General features: G+C 32.6%; 3 protein-coding genes across 3 annotated transcripts; 2 read left to right on the top strand and 1 right to left on the bottom strand.

Annotated features, from left to right (window-relative positions):
* Positions 1 to 225: 225 nt before the first annotated feature.
* Positions 226 to 2,231, bottom strand: LOC137832829 (cytochrome P450 71D10). Its single transcript, XM_068641184.1, has 2 exons — positions 1,212 to 2,231; positions 226 to 944 (listed from the first exon to the last, which is right to left on the bottom strand). Exons 1-2 carry the CDS (start codon positions 2,115 to 2,117, stop codon positions 324 to 326), a joined length of 1,527 nt encoding a protein of 508 aa, XP_068497285.1. The 5' UTR covers positions 2,118 to 2,231; the 3' UTR covers positions 226 to 323.
* A 3,647-nt stretch (positions 2,232 to 5,878) lies between these two features.
* Positions 5,879 to 8,702, top strand: LOC137832824 (actin-101). The gene is made up of 5 exons (XM_068641180.2): positions 5,879 to 5,967; positions 6,571 to 6,640; positions 6,762 to 7,155; positions 7,508 to 8,121; positions 8,239 to 8,702. The coding sequence occupies exons 2-5, from the start codon at positions 6,581 to 6,583 to the stop codon at positions 8,302 to 8,304; spliced, it is 1,134 nt and encodes a 377-aa protein (XP_068497281.1). The 5' UTR covers positions 5,879 to 5,967; positions 6,571 to 6,580; the 3' UTR covers positions 8,305 to 8,702.
* A 2,786-nt stretch (positions 8,703 to 11,488) lies between these two features.
* LOC137832826 (actin-101) lies at positions 11,489 to 16,300 on the top strand. Its single transcript, XM_068641181.2, has 5 exons — positions 11,489 to 11,585; positions 14,153 to 14,222; positions 14,353 to 14,746; positions 15,093 to 15,706; positions 15,831 to 16,300. Exons 2-5 carry the CDS (start codon positions 14,163 to 14,165, stop codon positions 15,894 to 15,896), a joined length of 1,134 nt encoding a protein of 377 aa, XP_068497282.1. The 5' UTR covers positions 11,489 to 11,585; positions 14,153 to 14,162; the 3' UTR covers positions 15,897 to 16,300.
* The last annotated feature ends 1,189 nt before the right edge of the window (positions 16,301 to 17,489 follow it).

Here is a 17,489-nt window from a genome sequence, read left to right on the forward strand (position 1 = left end):
TACCTTCATGCTTCACATGCATAACTTGATTATTTATGTTTTATTAAGTTTATTACATTGAAAAATATTTTGAAGGTTATAAATTTAAGGTTAATGAAAGAACGAATGTTATGTTAAGCATAATATTAGTTACATTAGTCAGCCTTACAGAATATTTAAGATGTTTCTATTAAGAAAATAAAATTTGAATAAACTAATAAGGTAAATGAAAGAATAACAATAACATTTGTATAAAAACTTTCTATAAAATTCATAACGTAGGAAGTAGTAAAAGACAAAAGTTAAATAATTGATTACATAAAATTTGGACTTAGGCTTGAAAATTATATTTTAAGGTTGTGAGGAATGATGGGAATCAAGCACAGGTCATTTTTTCTTCTAAGGGAAACTCCACTTGACTCGGTCATTTCAAGTTCATGATTCTTCATTTTGTTGGGAAGCTTCCAATCAAAATGGTAAAGTAATTGAGCAAGTGGCAACTCAACGTTGGGGATGGCAAAAGTAATGCCTGGGCAGATCCTTCTGCCAGCACCAAATGGAATAAATTCGAAGTGTGTACCTTTGAAATCAATGGAGTTATCAAGAAACCTCTCAGGTTTAAAACTTTGAGCTTCACTCCAATACTCGGGATTCCTTCCAATTGCCCAAGCATTGATAATCACCCTAGTCTTAGAGGGTATCTCATACCCATTGATTTGACACCTTTCTCTATTTTCTCTGGGAACTAACAATGGTATAGGTGGGTGTAACCTCAATGTTTCTTTGATGATGGACTTCAAGTATATCAGTTCATGTAATTTTGTCTCATCCACGCATCCTTTCTCACCATACACTTTTCTCACCTCTGCTTGTGCTTTTTCCATCATTCTTGGGTTTTTTATCAATTCTGACATCCCCCATTCCACTACAGAGGATGAACTCTCTCCTCCACCGGTAAATATGTCCTGCAAAATCAACGGTACACCTTGACAGTCCAACAAACTAATATTTTAATAATATTTAATTTATTTTTAATTAAAAATATTATTATAATGATTTATCAAGTATATGTCTTTTAATTTTTGAGTGTTAATTTTTTTTAAGAAAAATGTTTCTTTAACACCATTTGAATTAAAAAATAAATAAAATTTTAATTTATTGAAGTGTGAGATTGTGTTTTTACTTTTAGAATGTCAGTTGTCGTATATTATACATAGAACACACACACTAACCTGGATGATCGATTTAAGGTTGTCATCGGTTAAGTGAATTTCCGAATCGTTCTCCTGTTGATACTTGAGAAGAACGTCAACCAGATCTTCCTCTGCTTCCGACTCGCTGCTGCTTCTATGTCTCTGTCTGTGTTCGTCGACGATGTCTTGCAAAACCCTGTCAACCTCTCTGTGAACTTTCTCAAATTTCACCTTCGCCATCATTTCAAGCACTCTGCTAGAAGGATAGAGTTCCGCCACCGAAAACCCTCCCATAAGCTTCAATTGCTCCTTAATCTTTGATATGAACACTTGTTGATATCTACTCCTTTTACCAAAAGCCGCACGTGCCGCTATTCCGTAGGTCATGGGGTAAATGCTCTGGCTCAGATTAACAACGCACCCTTCACTTGCTGCTATTTTCTTAACCAGTTTCGCCACCTCCTCTTCCCTTATGGAGCGGAAAGATTGCACGCGCTTTGCGGTTAGTAGCTCCACCGTGCATATCTTTCGCACTTGCCTCCAATATTCTCCATATGGAGAGAAGGCTATGTTACTATTGTTGTAGGAAATTGTTCTAGACGATACAACGTTGGGCCTGTCACAAAAATTAACATCATGTGTTTTCATAATCTCTTGGGCTATCTCTGGTGAGGTGATTATGACGTTGGACACCTCCCCTAGTTTTAGGTACATCAATGGCCCATACTTATCTGCAAAAATTTTTAAGCGGTGATGAGGAAGCAAACCTACAAACTGGTGTAAGTTCCCTATGAGAGGTAGTGTTCTAGGTCCTGGAGGTAAATTGGTGGATGAGTTGTTGGAACCCCGTTTTTGAAGTAATTTGAATAAGATTAAGAGAAGGAAGAGAATGGAAGTAATTGAGTAAACAGAGAAAGGGTTGGCGTCGTGAACCTCCATGGTCATGGATATAATGGTAGATCTGGGAGAAGGAAGAACCGTGGAAGAGAATATGAATGCATAATCATTGAACGTACTTCTTTCTTTATTTATTTCTATGTATGTGAAGATATTTGTCACTAAAATGTGGTCTTTGTTATCCGGTACTCATACACCACACACACAGTAGAACACATCCATTCCTCTAATAAATTATTATTTTAATTACATATATATTTTTAAATTTAAAATATTATTATAATTGGGTGTCAAAAGATAAGTTATTTACTAGTGTCAAGAAAAACTTTTCCGTGTTATCGCCAGAATGTGGATATCATTCCTTGCTGTAGATTACAAATATTAAAAACTACGTGAATTTAGTTATGATAAAATATTATCACCACTTCATTAAAATATTTGAGGTGAAATAAACTTTTAGTTTATGTAATTTATTCTATTTTTAATCATAGTTGTTTAAGTATTCGTTCTTGATTTATTTTGATACCACGGTATATATGGTCATCAGATGACTAAAAAAAACAATATAAAATTTAAAAAAAATATATATTTTATCTTTTAAATGTACATTTTAAGTTAACAAAAGTTTAACTTTTGATATTTCATTAGTGGCTTCTTCTTCCTGCACCTCTACATTTTTCTTCCTCTACATTTTTCTTCCTGCACCCCCTCAATTTTGTAAATCCCAAAACTGAGCTTCACCTTTTATTTGAAAAAAACTAGAGTTTTTTAGGTTACTGGATATTGGAATCTGGGAGTGTGCTATGGATTCATCAATCCGAAAGTGATTCGTGTTCTTTTTCGAATAAAGGGATGTTTCGAAAGCAACTTGTTGATTTCTGGATTGCTGAATCCAAAAGTCTAATTTTTGTTACGGATTGATGGATTCAGAAGATTACCGGATTCACCAATCAAGAAGGTTTATGGACTTCCCAATCCGGAATACAAAAAAATAAATGCGGATTTTCCATTCTGTAAAATTATCGAATTGCATTGTCTGGAAGAAGAAAGAGTAGTATGAGTCTTATGTGTGTTTTGGGGTTTTAAAAAATAATATGGATATTTTTGTCTTTGCATTACATTTTGGGGGTGCCGGAAGAAAAACGTAGTGCTGCAGGAAGAAACTGTCTCCATTAGTTGTTTTTTTTCTGTCCAAATATATACTGGTTTCAGGCTTATTGGGCCTGCTTCGCCAGAGAACTTGGGCCCAGGATGAAGGGGACCGAACTCCCCTCTAATTGGCAAATTATTCTTCCACCTCCACAATAATTTGATTATTAAAATTGTATATGTGAATTTTATTTATTAAAAATACATATGCAAACCTTTGAAAAAAACTGATAATATTTTAATATTTAAATTTTAATTCATTAATTAAAATGAAAAAATATTTTAAATAAAAAATATGTTTGTATTGAATTAAATAAAAATTTTAAAAAGTAAAAAAATTAAGAAAATATAAATAGCACATGTAACTACGGCTTCATTAAAATTTTAAAAAAAGAATTTATTCAATTTTTTTTTGCAAAAATCAATTATATGTAAATTCGTACTTTAAAAAATTATTTCATTTTAAAAATGGTACTTATAAAATACGATTTATCCCATGTATTTTTTAATTACTTATTTCAATAAATTAAAATTGAAAAATTGCATCAGTGTGATAAAAAGAACACCATAATCTCCTTAAAAACACAAGTTAGTGATCACAGAGAAAAATAAATGATAATGATGAATGATTTCACAATAAAAATAGTTATTCCATAAGTTAGTGATAAAAATTAAAATTATCAGTCATTTAAATGAATAAATCAAAGAATTAAATTTATGAAAGATTATAAAGAACATTTTTTAATATTTAGATATGACAGATTTTCATCTAATTTAGTCTTAGAATTTTGTATTAGTAAGTATACATTATCTAAGTATAATTTTTTTTTATGGATTTTTGGTCTAATCTTCTTTGTTTATATTTTTCTTTCTTTCTTTTTAATAATTCTTTTATGTCATAATAAATGATTGTTAATCTTTCAATATATTTTAGAATTTATCTATGGTAATATTTTTAAAAATAAAAATAAAATATTTGGACAATAATAAACAAAAAAAATTAATATGATTTTCATATATTTGAATAAGAAGAAAAGGAGTGAAATATATTATAAGTGAATTTTATATACAACTTAATTTTATAAAATTAGTTTATTTATATATATATATATATTAATTATGAAATGCTTTAATTTTTAGTCGAAGATTTCAACATTATGTTAATCTTTAAATCTGAATTAAACGTAAACAAATTGTTATGATCTTCCAATTTGAAAATTGTATGATGTTAGAATGAGTCCTCTGCAATCAAAGTCTTTAATCCTTTTTTTCCCTTTTAATAATTCTTGGTTTCAACATCATTCCCATTTGTTGAATGTATTAAAACCACATTAATCCAATTTTTCTTTAGAGCAGTCATGAGTCTACATTCTTAATTTGAATTTGGTTTGATAACTGCATGCAAAAGTTGAATCATTATTGGATGATGAATGGTGGAGGATGTGGATCTCATGGCCACACCAAAACTTTTCAACAATTGGTCGGCACTCATAGGGTCCACATCCCCATCGTAGCCACCATCATGACGTCGCACAACACCAAACACACCGTCCAAATCAACCTCACACAAAATGGACGGCTCAGACTTATTCCTATGCTCCTCTACGGTTCGCTATACCTTTTTTTTTTCTTTTTAAAGAAGGAATGGTTCGGTATTCTTTTTCCACTGGTTGTGAATTTGCATGATCTAATTTTCATAAATCATATTTAAAGTATTTAATAATATTTTTCCAGATAAATCCTTGTAGAATTATCGAAGTGAATAATAATACAATTATCTTAACTATAAATTGGTATCATAACATTAATAATAAAAAGAAAATTTATATGTTTTTTTATAGGAATAACAATTTATAAACTTTATTTTGCTTAATTGAAAAAAAAAGCTCTGAAGTTTTAAAATGAAGAAAACGTAGTAAAATTAATTATGATATCACGCTTAACGTAAAAAAAATGAAATTTGCAGTAAAAAAATGCATAATTATTTGTTTCATAAATAAATACATGGCTTTGAAAACAATAATTACATTACATTTTTTAACAAAAGTTTATATTACTAAATTATTGTAGGGAATTAGACATATACTATTAATTGGATAAATCGATAATTTAATATAGCTAAATTCTAACACGCATAAATTTAAATACTATCATTTTTGAAAATTTAAAATACTACTACTAAGTTAAGGAAAGTCAGTAGACTTTACATAAAAAAGACAAAGAATAATATAAAAATATTTTTAAAGTGCGGAATAAAAAAAATGATACCCAATTGAAATAAAAAAATTGAATATTTATTTTTAATGATCGATTTGATGAATAATTTATTTTTAAATTAATTTAATAATATAAAGCGATCTAGTTGAATTTTGAAGTAAATTCCAAATAATTACAGAACAAGGATTCGGTTTCGAAAGAAAAAAAAGAGTGAGGGTTATGTTTTTTTGTTCGCTGTTTGATGTCCGAAATAGTCCACTTTTTTTCCCAATAGTCTCGTATATTTTTCTTCTTGCATTCTCTTCGGGATAGGTTTATCCCGAAACCAAACGCCCCCGAAACGGCGTTGTCCAAGTCGAAAGTTAATTTACATTTGAGTTTCATTTCACTGCCATTTAGCTCTCTTCATTGAATATAAAGCTTCTTCATTGACGCTTTCTCACGAAACACTTCCCCTACTGCTGTTTGCTGCTTCTGCCTTTGCTCCACCACCGAACCAGTTCCTCTGCGAACCGCGTTTCGTTTTCGCAAGGTGCGTTTCGATTACCACTTCCGCGATTTGTGTTTTCTTGTGATTTTTTTGGATGAATTTTTGTGTTTCCGTGTTGCTTTTCTTTTACTGGATCCGCGAACTTCTTTTTTGTTTTCTGGATCGATTTTTTTACTTCGTTTGCTCTTGCTCATCTGGATCTAGTTCGTAGCTGCATATTGTGTGTGTAGGTTTCGTTTTTGCTTAATTTTGTTGTCGAGATGTTTTCTGATACATCGGTGTTGATTTTCTGTTCGCTTTCATGCTTTTATGGCGATCAAATTCGAAGCTGATATTCTTGCTTATCTTGTTAATTATATCTGTGTTTCTTGTTTTTACTGTATGAGTTGAGTCGAGTCGAGTCTTGTGGAAATGTTCTCCTATGCATGCTTCCGATCTTTCAGGCATGTTTAGGTTTTTACTTTGCTTCTTTTTTTGTTTGAACGAAAGATGAAATCATTTCGAGTAGTAGTTGGTGTATTTTTTGTATAATTGAGTGATATTGAAAAGATCTCTGTACCAGTTCAAACTTTTAATTGTTGCATATTCTTTTCTTTGGCTTTGTTATTTTTCCCCCTAAACAAAGTCTTCCCATTCTTGATACAGGTTTTAAAAGATGGCTGATGCTGAGGACATTCAACCTCTTGTTGTTGATAATGGAACGGGAATGGTCAAGGTTAGAATATGTTTTGTTTTGCCAATTGATGAGTGCTTCTTGTGTTAAGGACAGGTTACTTTGTGCTTGCGAAGTATTCATTGCTATAATATTAATATAAATTTTTCTCCAATGTTTGCAGGCTGGCTTTGCGGGTGATGATGCTCCTAGAGCCGTGTTCCCCAGTATTATTGGGCGACCGCGCCATACTGGTGTAATGGTTGGAATGGGCCAGAAGGATGCTTATGTGGGTGATGAAGCCCAATCAAAACGAGGTATACTCACCTTGAAGTATCCTATTGAGCATGGCATAGTCAGCAACTGGGATGATATGGAGAAGATTTGGCATCACACGTTTTACAATGAGCTTCGTGTTGCCCCTGAAGAACACCCTGTACTTCTCACTGAGGCACCACTCAATCCCAAGGCCAACAGAGAGAAGATGACCCAAATTATGTTTGAGACTTTCAACGTGCCTGCCATGTATGTGGCAATTCAGGCTGTCTTGTCTTTGTATGCCAGTGGACGTACTACAGGTTTGTTTCTGCAATTGGTCTTGGATTTACTATTTACTATGCTGTGATCATATGACTTCAATTGGATTGGGTCAAGTTATCATGTGATTAAATGCTGTAAGTTGGCTAAGTTATGATTTTGTGAATAAAAGGCACTGTTAAAGGTTTTATGTGGCACATATAAGTTGGAAAATTCAGAAGCTGGTGGAAGTTCTTCGAGAATTGATTTGTTTATACTTTAAGCTTAGCCAATGGTATATAGCAGTCAATATTCCAAATGTATTGGGTGGGATGTACATGCATTTCTACACTAATTACTCTTGATCAGCATTATTTTCTTATGGGTTTGTGTTGTTTTGTTGGTATTAAACAGGTATTGTGCTTGATTCTGGTGATGGTGTAAGCCACACGGTGCCCATATATGAAGGGTATGCTCTTCCTCATGCAATTCTTCGGTTGGATCTTGCTGGCCGTGATTTAACGGAGTACTTGGTCAAAATTCTTACTGAGAGAGGATACTCATTCAGCACCTCTGCTGAAAAGGAAATTGTCCGTGATGTGAAGGAGAAATTGGCGTATGTGGCCCTTGATTTTGAACAAGAAATGGAGACTACCAAGAGTAGTTCTGCTGTGGAGAAAAGCTATGAATTGCCTGATGGACAGGTCATTACAATAGGTTCTGAGAGATTCCGTTGCCCAGAAGTACTGTTCCAGCCTTCTCTAATTGGTATGGAAGCTACTGGAATTCATGAAACGACATACAACTCCATCATGAAATGTGATGTCGATATTAGGAAGGATCTGTATGGAAACATTGTGCTTAGTGGTGGGTCTACTATGTTTCCTGGAATTGCTGATCGTATGAGCAAGGAAATCAGTGCTCTAGCACCAAGCAGCATGAAAATCAAGGTGGTTGCACCTCCTGAGAGGAAGTACAGTGTCTGGATTGGTGGTTCTATCTTGGCATCACTAAGTACCTTCCAACAGGTTTGTACCCAACTGATCCCCTTCCCCTTTAAGACAATTTACCAATAAAATGGCTTAGGAGGTATTTATATATTGGAAGTATCGGGTGTTTATTTTATTCTCTTGTTATGTATGCAGATGTGGATCTCTAAGGGTGAATATGATGAATCTGGGCCAGCTATAGTTCATCGGAAGTGCTTCTAAGTTGGGTTAAGTTGAGCTGGATGGTTATCAAGCTCTTAATTCTCCCAATCCTGTGCCATATTTTCGTCAAGCTTGATTGACTTGTTGGATATTTGATGCTTTGGGTTTTTAATAGGTATATCTAGTTAATGAATGGATTTGTAAGTTGAGTTTGTTATATGTTTCCCCGTTAGGTCGTTGGAAGCCAGACTTTTTATGCAGTTGGCGATGGCATTTGAACTTAGTAGGTTCTGCTTGGTTTGATTTTCCTTTTATTCTTTTTTTATGATGTGGCGAAAAATTAGGTGCCTCGAGTTAGGAGGACGATAAGTTTAAGCATCCTTTTTCCTGGAGGGATTTTTGATTTAGTTTCTGTTGATATTAATTATATGCTTAATTGGTTATGTTTTGCAGTACAATCAGAATGTTTTTTTATTGTTTGAGGTGATGAATCCCTTATATACTCCATTTGATTAGTGTGAGCAGGAATCGAGGTTAGTGTGTTTTTGTTCCTTGCTGATGATATTCAAGAATAAAGTTCTGGGTATCTTGATGTGGTTTTAAGGTCCGATTAATCATTAGGGATAAATAACTCATCTCACAACTTATTTCGATTTTTTGCCATACGGGTTTACTCGATCGTAATAATTAAAATAGTGAAGTTTTTTAATTGAAATTGAAACCAACATAATACCAGTTTAGTACAATTCAATGGAAATGTAATTTTCTTTATGTTTTTATCTGTTTATCGCACTGCTATACTCATTGCATCTTGGTTTTCCACGTTTTCTATGCCAAGAAAACGGGGAATGCATAGCCGATTTGAGTTTAGGTTAAAAGTTACTCCGGCATTAAGGTTTCTTCAAATGCAATTTATACAAACTGAAAAACAGGTATAATTGATTTTTTTACTATAAAAAAAATAAAATTTATCCCTTCTCGATTTTTTTAGATGTTTTTATTGATCATGCCGATAAATCTACTAACACTTGTGAATAGTGTAATTTGATGTTGAAATTACAATATATAAATAAATACGAACACTATATTTCATAAACTGGTTTATAACTTTAAATTAAGATCTAAATTGTTTTGCAAGGTATTATCATAATCTATTATAACAAGTTTTTTAGAATTGGATAAAAAATAAACCACCGTAGGTGAATACCGATATTGACTAACATAATTAAGTAAGAAGAGTAAAAGAAATTTTGATTTTTTTGTTGGTTTTTTATCCTGTTCCCATATCAAAATCAATATATATTGAAGATAAAGTAGCAATAATCTCTTATCATTTAATTTAAGAGTCAATGGTCAAGTATAATTTTAATACAGTTTCATCCTTTAATCATTCTAGATATTTTTTTTTTTTTTAAATTATCAGAATTTCGAATTTTAATGCATACAATATTATCTTAATTGTGATGATTAACCCTAACAATCTTATCTCAGTCAATTTAAAATTAAAATATCAATACTGTAAAAATAAAAAATTACTTAAAAAAGCTCTTATTCATTTAACCTTTAAATGGATAAATTTTCATAACATAATAATTAAAACTTGAAATTGATGAGATGTTTGATCTGAATTAGTGAGTTAACTGCTAATTATAATTGCGTGTTTATAATGAATTATTTTAATATTCAAATCCTGTAATTATCTATTCATTATGAATGGTAATTCTTACCTCTAGTAATTTTTGTTTTATTTTGCTTCTTGATAGTGTGTGACCAACTACTTGTGTTGGGTAAGAATAAAGAAGCATGTAGTTTGGTAGAGATAATGATTAGGAAGTGGAATACAAGCTTGGAATGATCAATCCATTTCTTCTTTTGATATTACTGTTGTTAATATAGGCAGGTTTAGGAAGTTTTAATACGTATGTTAATGTTTATATTAGCCGAGTCTACTTGTTGGTCTTGGATTGTATCTCAATTGAGTTTTTGTTATGCAAATTTGCTTAGCAAAAACAATTTACTCAATAAAACTAATGTATTTAGTGAAATACTAATCTAGTTCCCAAATTTATGAAATTAAAATATATAAATAAACATTTTGAAAAAAGAGAAATGGGGTGTAAAAATATAAAAGAATTCTATTGAGATAATTGAGAAAGTTTGACAAACATAATTTTTTCTCTAATTTTTCATAATCTTTTTGTTAGTTTACTTCGTTATTTTCGCGTATTATTATTAATTTATCTTTAATTAACATTAAATGTATCTAATTATCATGTATTAGTTTTAATTATATATATATATATATATTCACAATTTTTTTTAATGATTTAATTTCTGTATTTAATGTTTTATATGATTGAAAAATCATAGTTTAAATCTTGAATATGTAATTCATTTTAAGTGTTCATATTTTTGTATCATAGATTAAATTACCTATTTATTAAATATATTTCTAGTGTTAATGTGAATTCACAGTAGATGAATTTACATTTAAGAAGAGAATTTAGAAGTTATTATAATCAATAATTAATTATATTAATTAATGCAATAATATATAAATAAAAATTTATGAATAAGGGTGATTAAGATACATTTCAAAATAAATGTTACGATTTATTAAATTAAAATTATGAGTAATGCAAATACATTTCATGAAAAGAATCAACTTTACAAGTATCTTAATTAATTTTAATTATTTTATTTTAACTATTTTATTGCATAAAAGATAATGCTAAAAATTTAATAAAAAAACAGATAAGACATATATATATATTTTAATATTTTAATGAAATTATATATAATATGAAACTAAATATTTCCAAATTAATAAAAAATATGTACTTAATTTTAAATATATTAAAATATGAAAAGTCTAATTTAAATCAATAAATGCGTACCATATATTTAAAGAAAAAGGAAATTTCCATATTCTAATAAGTTTTGAACAATAACAATTGTAAATTATTTAAAAAAAAGAGATTTTTGTAGTTCATAACTGTGTTTTTGATTTGATGATAGAAAGATAGTGAGTCCAATTTTTTTCTAACATTTTCCACAATATTTCAGCATTTGAGCATTTTTTTGTTTACTTCCCCTTTATTCGGGACAGGTTTATCCCGAAACCAAACGCACCCGGCATGGTCCAAGTTGAAAGTTGATTTCATTTGAGTTTCATTTCACAGTCATTTACCTCATTTACCTGTTTTCATTGAATATAAAACTTCTTCTCTCTCTGCGCTCGTTCGCGAGACTCTGACCCTGCTGCTGTTGTTACTGCTTCTGTTGGTGCTACACCACCACCGAACCAATTTCCCTGCAAACCACGCTTCCTTCTCAAAAAGGTGCGTTCCGATCACAATTTCCGCGTGTTTTCAAGTAATTTTTTTGTGTTTACATGCTCTTTTTTGTTACTGGATCCAAACATCACATCTGATGTATTTCCTGGATCGAAATTTTGTGCGGTTTCGTTTTCTGTTTCTGATCTGGATCTACTTCCTTGCTTCATCTTGTTGTGTGTGAGATGCTTACTCGCTTCAGTTTTTGCTTAATTTTGCCGTGAGATGTTTTCTGATGCATCAGTTTTTGCTTAATTTTGCTGTGAGAAGTTTTCTGATGCATCGGGTTGTTTATATGCGATTAATCGTTCATCATATTGGAAGATTATATTTTGCTTAGCTTGTTAATTATATATCCGTGTTTTGTTTTTATCGCGTCTAGTGGAAATGTTCAGGTGTGCAGTGCCGAGCTTGAGATCAAATTTTGGATGCCAAAATAATTAAAATTATAGTATAAGAATTCAATATATTTTGATGATAATATTATCTCTTATAATTGATTGTAAGCATATAATAACATTGTTTAAATATTGATTTTTTTAATTATACGTTTCTACTTTAATAATAATGCTATTAAGTTTTTCTGATCTTATGATTTTGTTCCCTTGTTTACTCTTCAATAAAAAAAAATTGGAAAATCTATGCAGCAAAAAATGATTTTTGAATGAATTTGAGGAAATAATATTTTCTAAATTAAAGAAAAAAATGTTCTAGAAAAAATGTGCACAAAAGCTCACAATAAGAATCCTCTAATTTGAGCCATATTGTATAACTTTTCTTAAATAAGGGGTTAAAACTAAAATCAGCTGGCCTTCATTTTATGTGTCTTATTTGTCCCTTTTATAGTTTTTTGTCACCTCGTCAATAAAACTGTTAATTTCATTTAATGTTCATGTGATATATTTATTGACCTAACAATAAAATATTATTGAAGGAAAAGGGAAGAAAACACAGGATGGAGATAGGTGATTTAAGTCCCTTTATACCATACTGAATATATTAAAGTTATAGAAAAAATGGGTTGAAAATGAAAAATAGAGTCTTATATTAGAAAAAAACAATTACTTAATTAAACGGGGGTAATGTTTAGAAACTGTCAATAAATCAACCATAAGAGGGGAAAAAATGGTTTTTCAAAATGGAAAGTGCATATAAGAGTGTGATCTTGTTCAGAACCACACTTATCCAATTTTCACCTATTTGTCCTGGCTTGGCCCTGAAAGAGTTTGTTGCCTTCTCAGGTAAATATGTAATGTAATGATATAATCCCTACCAATTAACTCCTGACCAGAAGAGGTACAAGAAATTCGGACCTATGTCCTGTTTGCAAAGCTAGCAGGCAGTCCATTATCCATACCTTTAGGGAATGCCCTCATACGAAGGCACTATTTATTGATGATATTATTAGATCGCCGGGATACTGTCTTTTTCCTGCCTTCTACGCACAAGTGGCTTGCTTCAGATCTCCTTTTGAACAACCATGCTCAGGAAAAATGTACTGTCCATTTTCGTGGAACTATAGATTTTAATTGGTAAAATAATCTGATGCGAAGTGGGAAATCAATTCAGTTATTTTGTTAAAAGTCCTGCAGTTTTTAAGACATTGAACCTATGCATAGTTTTTATCCTGTCCTTCGGAACCATCTTACTGATGATGATCCTCATTCCTTGTTTTCAACCGGGCTGGGTTAAGATTAATAGTGATGGTGTATTTTTCATCTGTTGGTCAGAGAGGTTCTTGAAGGGTTGTATTAAAAACCATCTCGGGGAGTATCTGGCTGGTTTCTCTATCGCTATTGGATCCCTTCCATTGCCCATGCTGAACTTTGGGTATTTTTACCTTGCAATAGAGATTGTGGTTTCAAGTTGCTTGCTGCATTTGGAATCTGATTTCCAGGTAGCTATTCACCTTCTCACCAAAGGTGCTCTTCCCTTCACCCGATCCTTCCTTTAGTTCAATCCGTCCTGAAATTGGCATCTCTAGTGGATTCTTCTTCCTGGAAACATGTTTGTAGAGAATGCTACAGTGCAGGGGATGCCTTTGTTAAACATGCCCTATCCATGCATATGGAAGCTAGAGTTAAAAAGTTGTCAATTAATAATATAAAAGGAAATAACTAAATATTACTTTTTTTTAATGATTAAAACTTTATAAGCTAGTTATTATTTTTCATATTCTTTCAATGATTTACATTCACTAATAATTGAGGAATAAATAATTAAAGAATATTTGAAGTAATTTTAGAAAACCTTCTTAGTAATAAATGGCATTGTAAATAATTTTTAATAATTATATACATATAAATGTTTTCTGAAAGATATATTTTGTGTGTGTTGCTCCTGATCTTTCGTGTCTATTGATGATTTTCTCTGCATATGCTTGGGATTACTTGTTTCCTTTCTGGTTTGAACAAAAATTGAAACCATTTTGACTAGTGGTTGATGTATTTTTACATAATTGAGCGATAATGAAAAGCCCTCTCTAGTAGCTCAAACTTTTGTTTGTTGCATATTCTTTTGTTTGTTTTTACCATTTCCCCCCTAAACAATATCTTTCCCGATCTTTGGTACAGGTTTTAAAAGATGGCTGATGCGGAGGACATTCAACCTCTTGTTGTTGATAATGGAACTGGAATGGTCAAGGTCAGAATATGTTTTGTACTGCCAATTGATTAGTGTTTCTTCTGCTATTTTAAAAATAGTTTGCTTTGTGCTTGCACAGTATTCCTTGCTATAACACTAATTATTTATATTTTCTCCAATGTTTTTGCAGGCTGGTTTTGCAGGTGATGATGCTCCTAGGGCTGTGTTCCCCAGTATTATTGGGCGACCGCGCCACACTGGTGTAATGGTTGGGATGGGTCAGAAGGATGCTTACGTGGGTGATGAAGCCCAATCAAAAAGGGGTATACTCACCTTGAAGTATCCTATAGAGCATGGCATAGTCAGCAACTGGGATGATATGGAGAAGATTTGGCATCACACATTTTACAATGAGCTTCGTGTTGCCCCTGAAGAACACCCTGTACTTCTTACTGAGGCACCACTTAATCCCAAAGCCAACAGAGAGAAGATGACCCAAATTATGTTTGAGACTTTTAATGTGCCTGCCATGTATGTTGCAATTCAGGCTGTCTTGTCTCTCTATGCCAGTGGACGTACTACAGGTTTGTTGCTGTGATTGATCTTTGATTTACTATTTACTATGCTGTTATCATGGGACTTCAATTGGATGCAATCAACTTATCATAATTGCTGTAAGTCGGTAAGTTCTGATTTGAGAATGAGACACTATCCAAGGTTATGTGTGGCACATAAGTTGGAAACTTTGGGAAGCCGCTTGATGTTCTCGTCAATTGATTTTGTTCATAGTTTTAGTTTAGTTAAATTATATACAGCAGCACTATTCCACATGTACAAGGGTGGGTGGGATATTTCTGCATTTCTACATTAATTACTTGTGACCCGCATTATTTCCTTATCCGTTTGTGTTACTATGTTTGTATTAATCAGGTATTGTGCTTGATTCTGGTGATGGTGTGAGTCACACGGTGCCTATATATGAAGGGTATGCTCTTCCTCATGCAATTCTTCGGTTAGACCTTGCTGGTCGTGATTTAACGGAGTACTTGGTGAAAATTCTTACCGAGAGAGGATACTCCTTCAGCACCTCTGCTGAAAAGGAAATTGTCCGTGATGTGAAGGAGAAATTGGCATATGTGGCCCTTGATTTTGAACAAGAAATGGAGACTACCAAGAGTAGTTCTGCTGTGGAGAAGAGCTATGAATTGCCTGATGGACAGGTCATTACAATAGGTTCTGAGAGATTCCGTTGCCCAGAAGTACTGTTCCAGCCTTCTCTAATTGGTATGGAAGCTACAGGAATTCATGAAACGACGTACAACTCCATCATGAAATGTGATGTCGATATTAGGAAGGATCTGTATGGGAACATTGTGCTTAGTGGAGGGTCTACCATGTTTCCTGGAATTGCTGATCGTATGAGCAAGGAAATTAGTGCTCTTGCACCAAGCAGCATGAAAATCAAGGTGGTTGCCCCTCCTGAGAGAAAGTATAGTGTCTGGATTGGTGGTTCTATCTTAGCATCACTTAGCACCTTCCAACAGGTTTGTACTGATGCTTTTCTCTACTCAACAGCACCCCTAACCCCTCCCCTTGTGTAATTATTACCAATAAAACTGATTATTTTATGTAAGTCATTGGGTTTTTACTTTTTTCTATTATATGCAGATGTGGATCTCTAAGGGAGAATATGATGAATCAGGACCAGCTATCGTTCATCGGAAGTGCTTCTAAGTTGGGTCAAGTTGAGCTGAATGGTTATCAAGTTCTGCATGCTCCTGGTCCTGTGTCATATTTCAGTCAAGTTTGGTTGAATTATTTGATATTTCATGCTTTTAGGTTTTTAATAGATATATCTAGTTTAATGAATGGATGGATTTGTAAGTTGAGTATGTAATATGTCTCTCCGTTAGGTTCTTGAAGCCAGACTTTTTATGCAATTGGCGGATGGTATTGGAACTCTCTAGGTTCTGCTTGGTTTGATATTCCTTTTATTCGTTTTTCATGTTGTGGCCAAGAATTAGGTACCTCGGTTTAGGAGGACGACAAGTTTAAGGATATTTTCTCCCAAGGGGGTTTTTGAGTCAGTTTCTGTTGATATTAATTATATATGCCTAATTGGTTCTTGTTTGCAGTAAGAATGTTTTTATTGTGAGTTGAGGTGATTAATCGTTTATACAACATTTGTTTAAATTAAATGAAATATATTTGTATGCGCCTGTGGCATATATTTGAACAGGAATTGAGGTTCACGAGGAACAAAAGGTGGACCTACCTTAGTATCATGATGGTGTTCAAGCACGATCCATCAACCAAACCTTAATGGTACTCAATCCTGATGACAAGTGTACTTCTTTACATTCTTTTCAAATTTGATGTATATTTTCGTCTAGTAGCATCTGCTCTTGAGATTTGCTTATTTCTAATCACTTTCATTTTTCTTTGGTTCTCGTCGAAATGGGATTAGTCAGACAGGGCGAGGATCATCCTTAACCTAATTAGACTGAGTGGGAAATATAGTACTTATGATATTTATAAAGGGACTGGAAATGCAAAATCAATGGATGTTTACTTACTTTCTCCATAAAGAATATATATGTATATATAATAACGTGAAATAAATGAAAAGCTTACATTGTTTTGTTGGGGAAATGGATTTGGAGGTTGGGTTTTTCCAAAGGTTGTCTGTGGAAGGAGGTGGTAGAATCTAAGTGCGGGGTTGGAGAAAGTTGAAAGGGCCAAGTTCAAAAACGATGGGGTGCCTTTGGTGACGGGAACTAAAGGCGATTTGGTTAACATGTGTATCATATGGGTGAGATTTGATGTCATATATGAAATCTTCACTTTGGCTCAATTGAAGGCTTGGTCATGGGTAACTTCTAAAATACCTTATGCTTCTCCTTTTTTGACTGGTGTCTTGCTCTTTTATCGTTTAAAATCGATTTAATTGGCATGACCCGGTTTAGGGTGATAGGTATCTCTATTTCGATGGTTGTTAGTTTTTGTGGACTGTTGGGTTGGTGGATAAGGGTTGTTGTTATTTTTGCCCCTTGTTTTGGTTGCAGTGAGTTTGTATTCGATTTGTTTTGAAAAAATGATGTAATGTGTAATGTCAGTATTGGATGTATGAAAATAATTCGTGACTATATATCATAGTAAAAAACTAGAGAACTAAGAAATGGTTTGCTTCTTAAACTTAGCATGTGGATCATATGGGTGGGATTTGATGTCACATCTGATGGATCTCTTCTTTGAATTCCTTTACTTAGCAATAAAATGTTTAAGCAACTATAATACATTCTAGGAGCTTTTGAAGCTTATGTATGT

The sequence above is a fragment of the Phaseolus vulgaris genome, chromosome 6 (genome assembly GCF_051622355.1).
Source record: "Phaseolus vulgaris cultivar YP4 chromosome 6, ASM5162235v1, whole genome shotgun sequence".
In the NCBI taxonomy this organism is placed as follows: Eukaryota; Viridiplantae; Streptophyta; class Magnoliopsida; order Fabales; family Fabaceae; genus Phaseolus; species Phaseolus vulgaris.

Bases quoted from the DNA above. Each gene is read 5' to 3' on its own strand.
- LOC137832829 (XM_068641184.1), bottom strand. From the start codon at position 2,117: ATGACCATGGAGGTTCACGACGCCAACCCTTTCTCTGTTTACTCAATT. The intron at 945-1,211 runs GTTAGTGTGTGT...TTGATTTTGCAG, and splicing joins ACCTTAAATCGATCATCCAG to GACATATTTACCGGTGGAGG.
- LOC137832824 (XM_068641180.2), top strand. From the start codon at position 6,581: ATGGCTGATGCTGAGGACATTCAACCTCTTGTTGTTGATAATGGAACG. The intron at 6,641-6,761 runs GTTAGAATATGT...CAATGTTTGCAG, and splicing joins ATGGAACGGGAATGGTCAAG to GCTGGCTTTGCGGGTGATGA. The intron at 7,156-7,507 runs GTTTGTTTCTGC...GGTATTAAACAG, and splicing joins TGCCAGTGGACGTACTACAG to GTATTGTGCTTGATTCTGGT.
- LOC137832826 (XM_068641181.2), top strand. From the start codon at position 14,163: ATGGCTGATGCGGAGGACATTCAACCTCTTGTTGTTGATAATGGAACT. The intron at 14,747-15,092 runs GTTTGTTGCTGT...TGTATTAATCAG, and splicing joins TGCCAGTGGACGTACTACAG to GTATTGTGCTTGATTCTGGT. The intron at 15,707-15,830 runs GTTTGTACTGAT...TATTATATGCAG, and splicing joins CACTTAGCACCTTCCAACAG to ATGTGGATCTCTAAGGGAGA.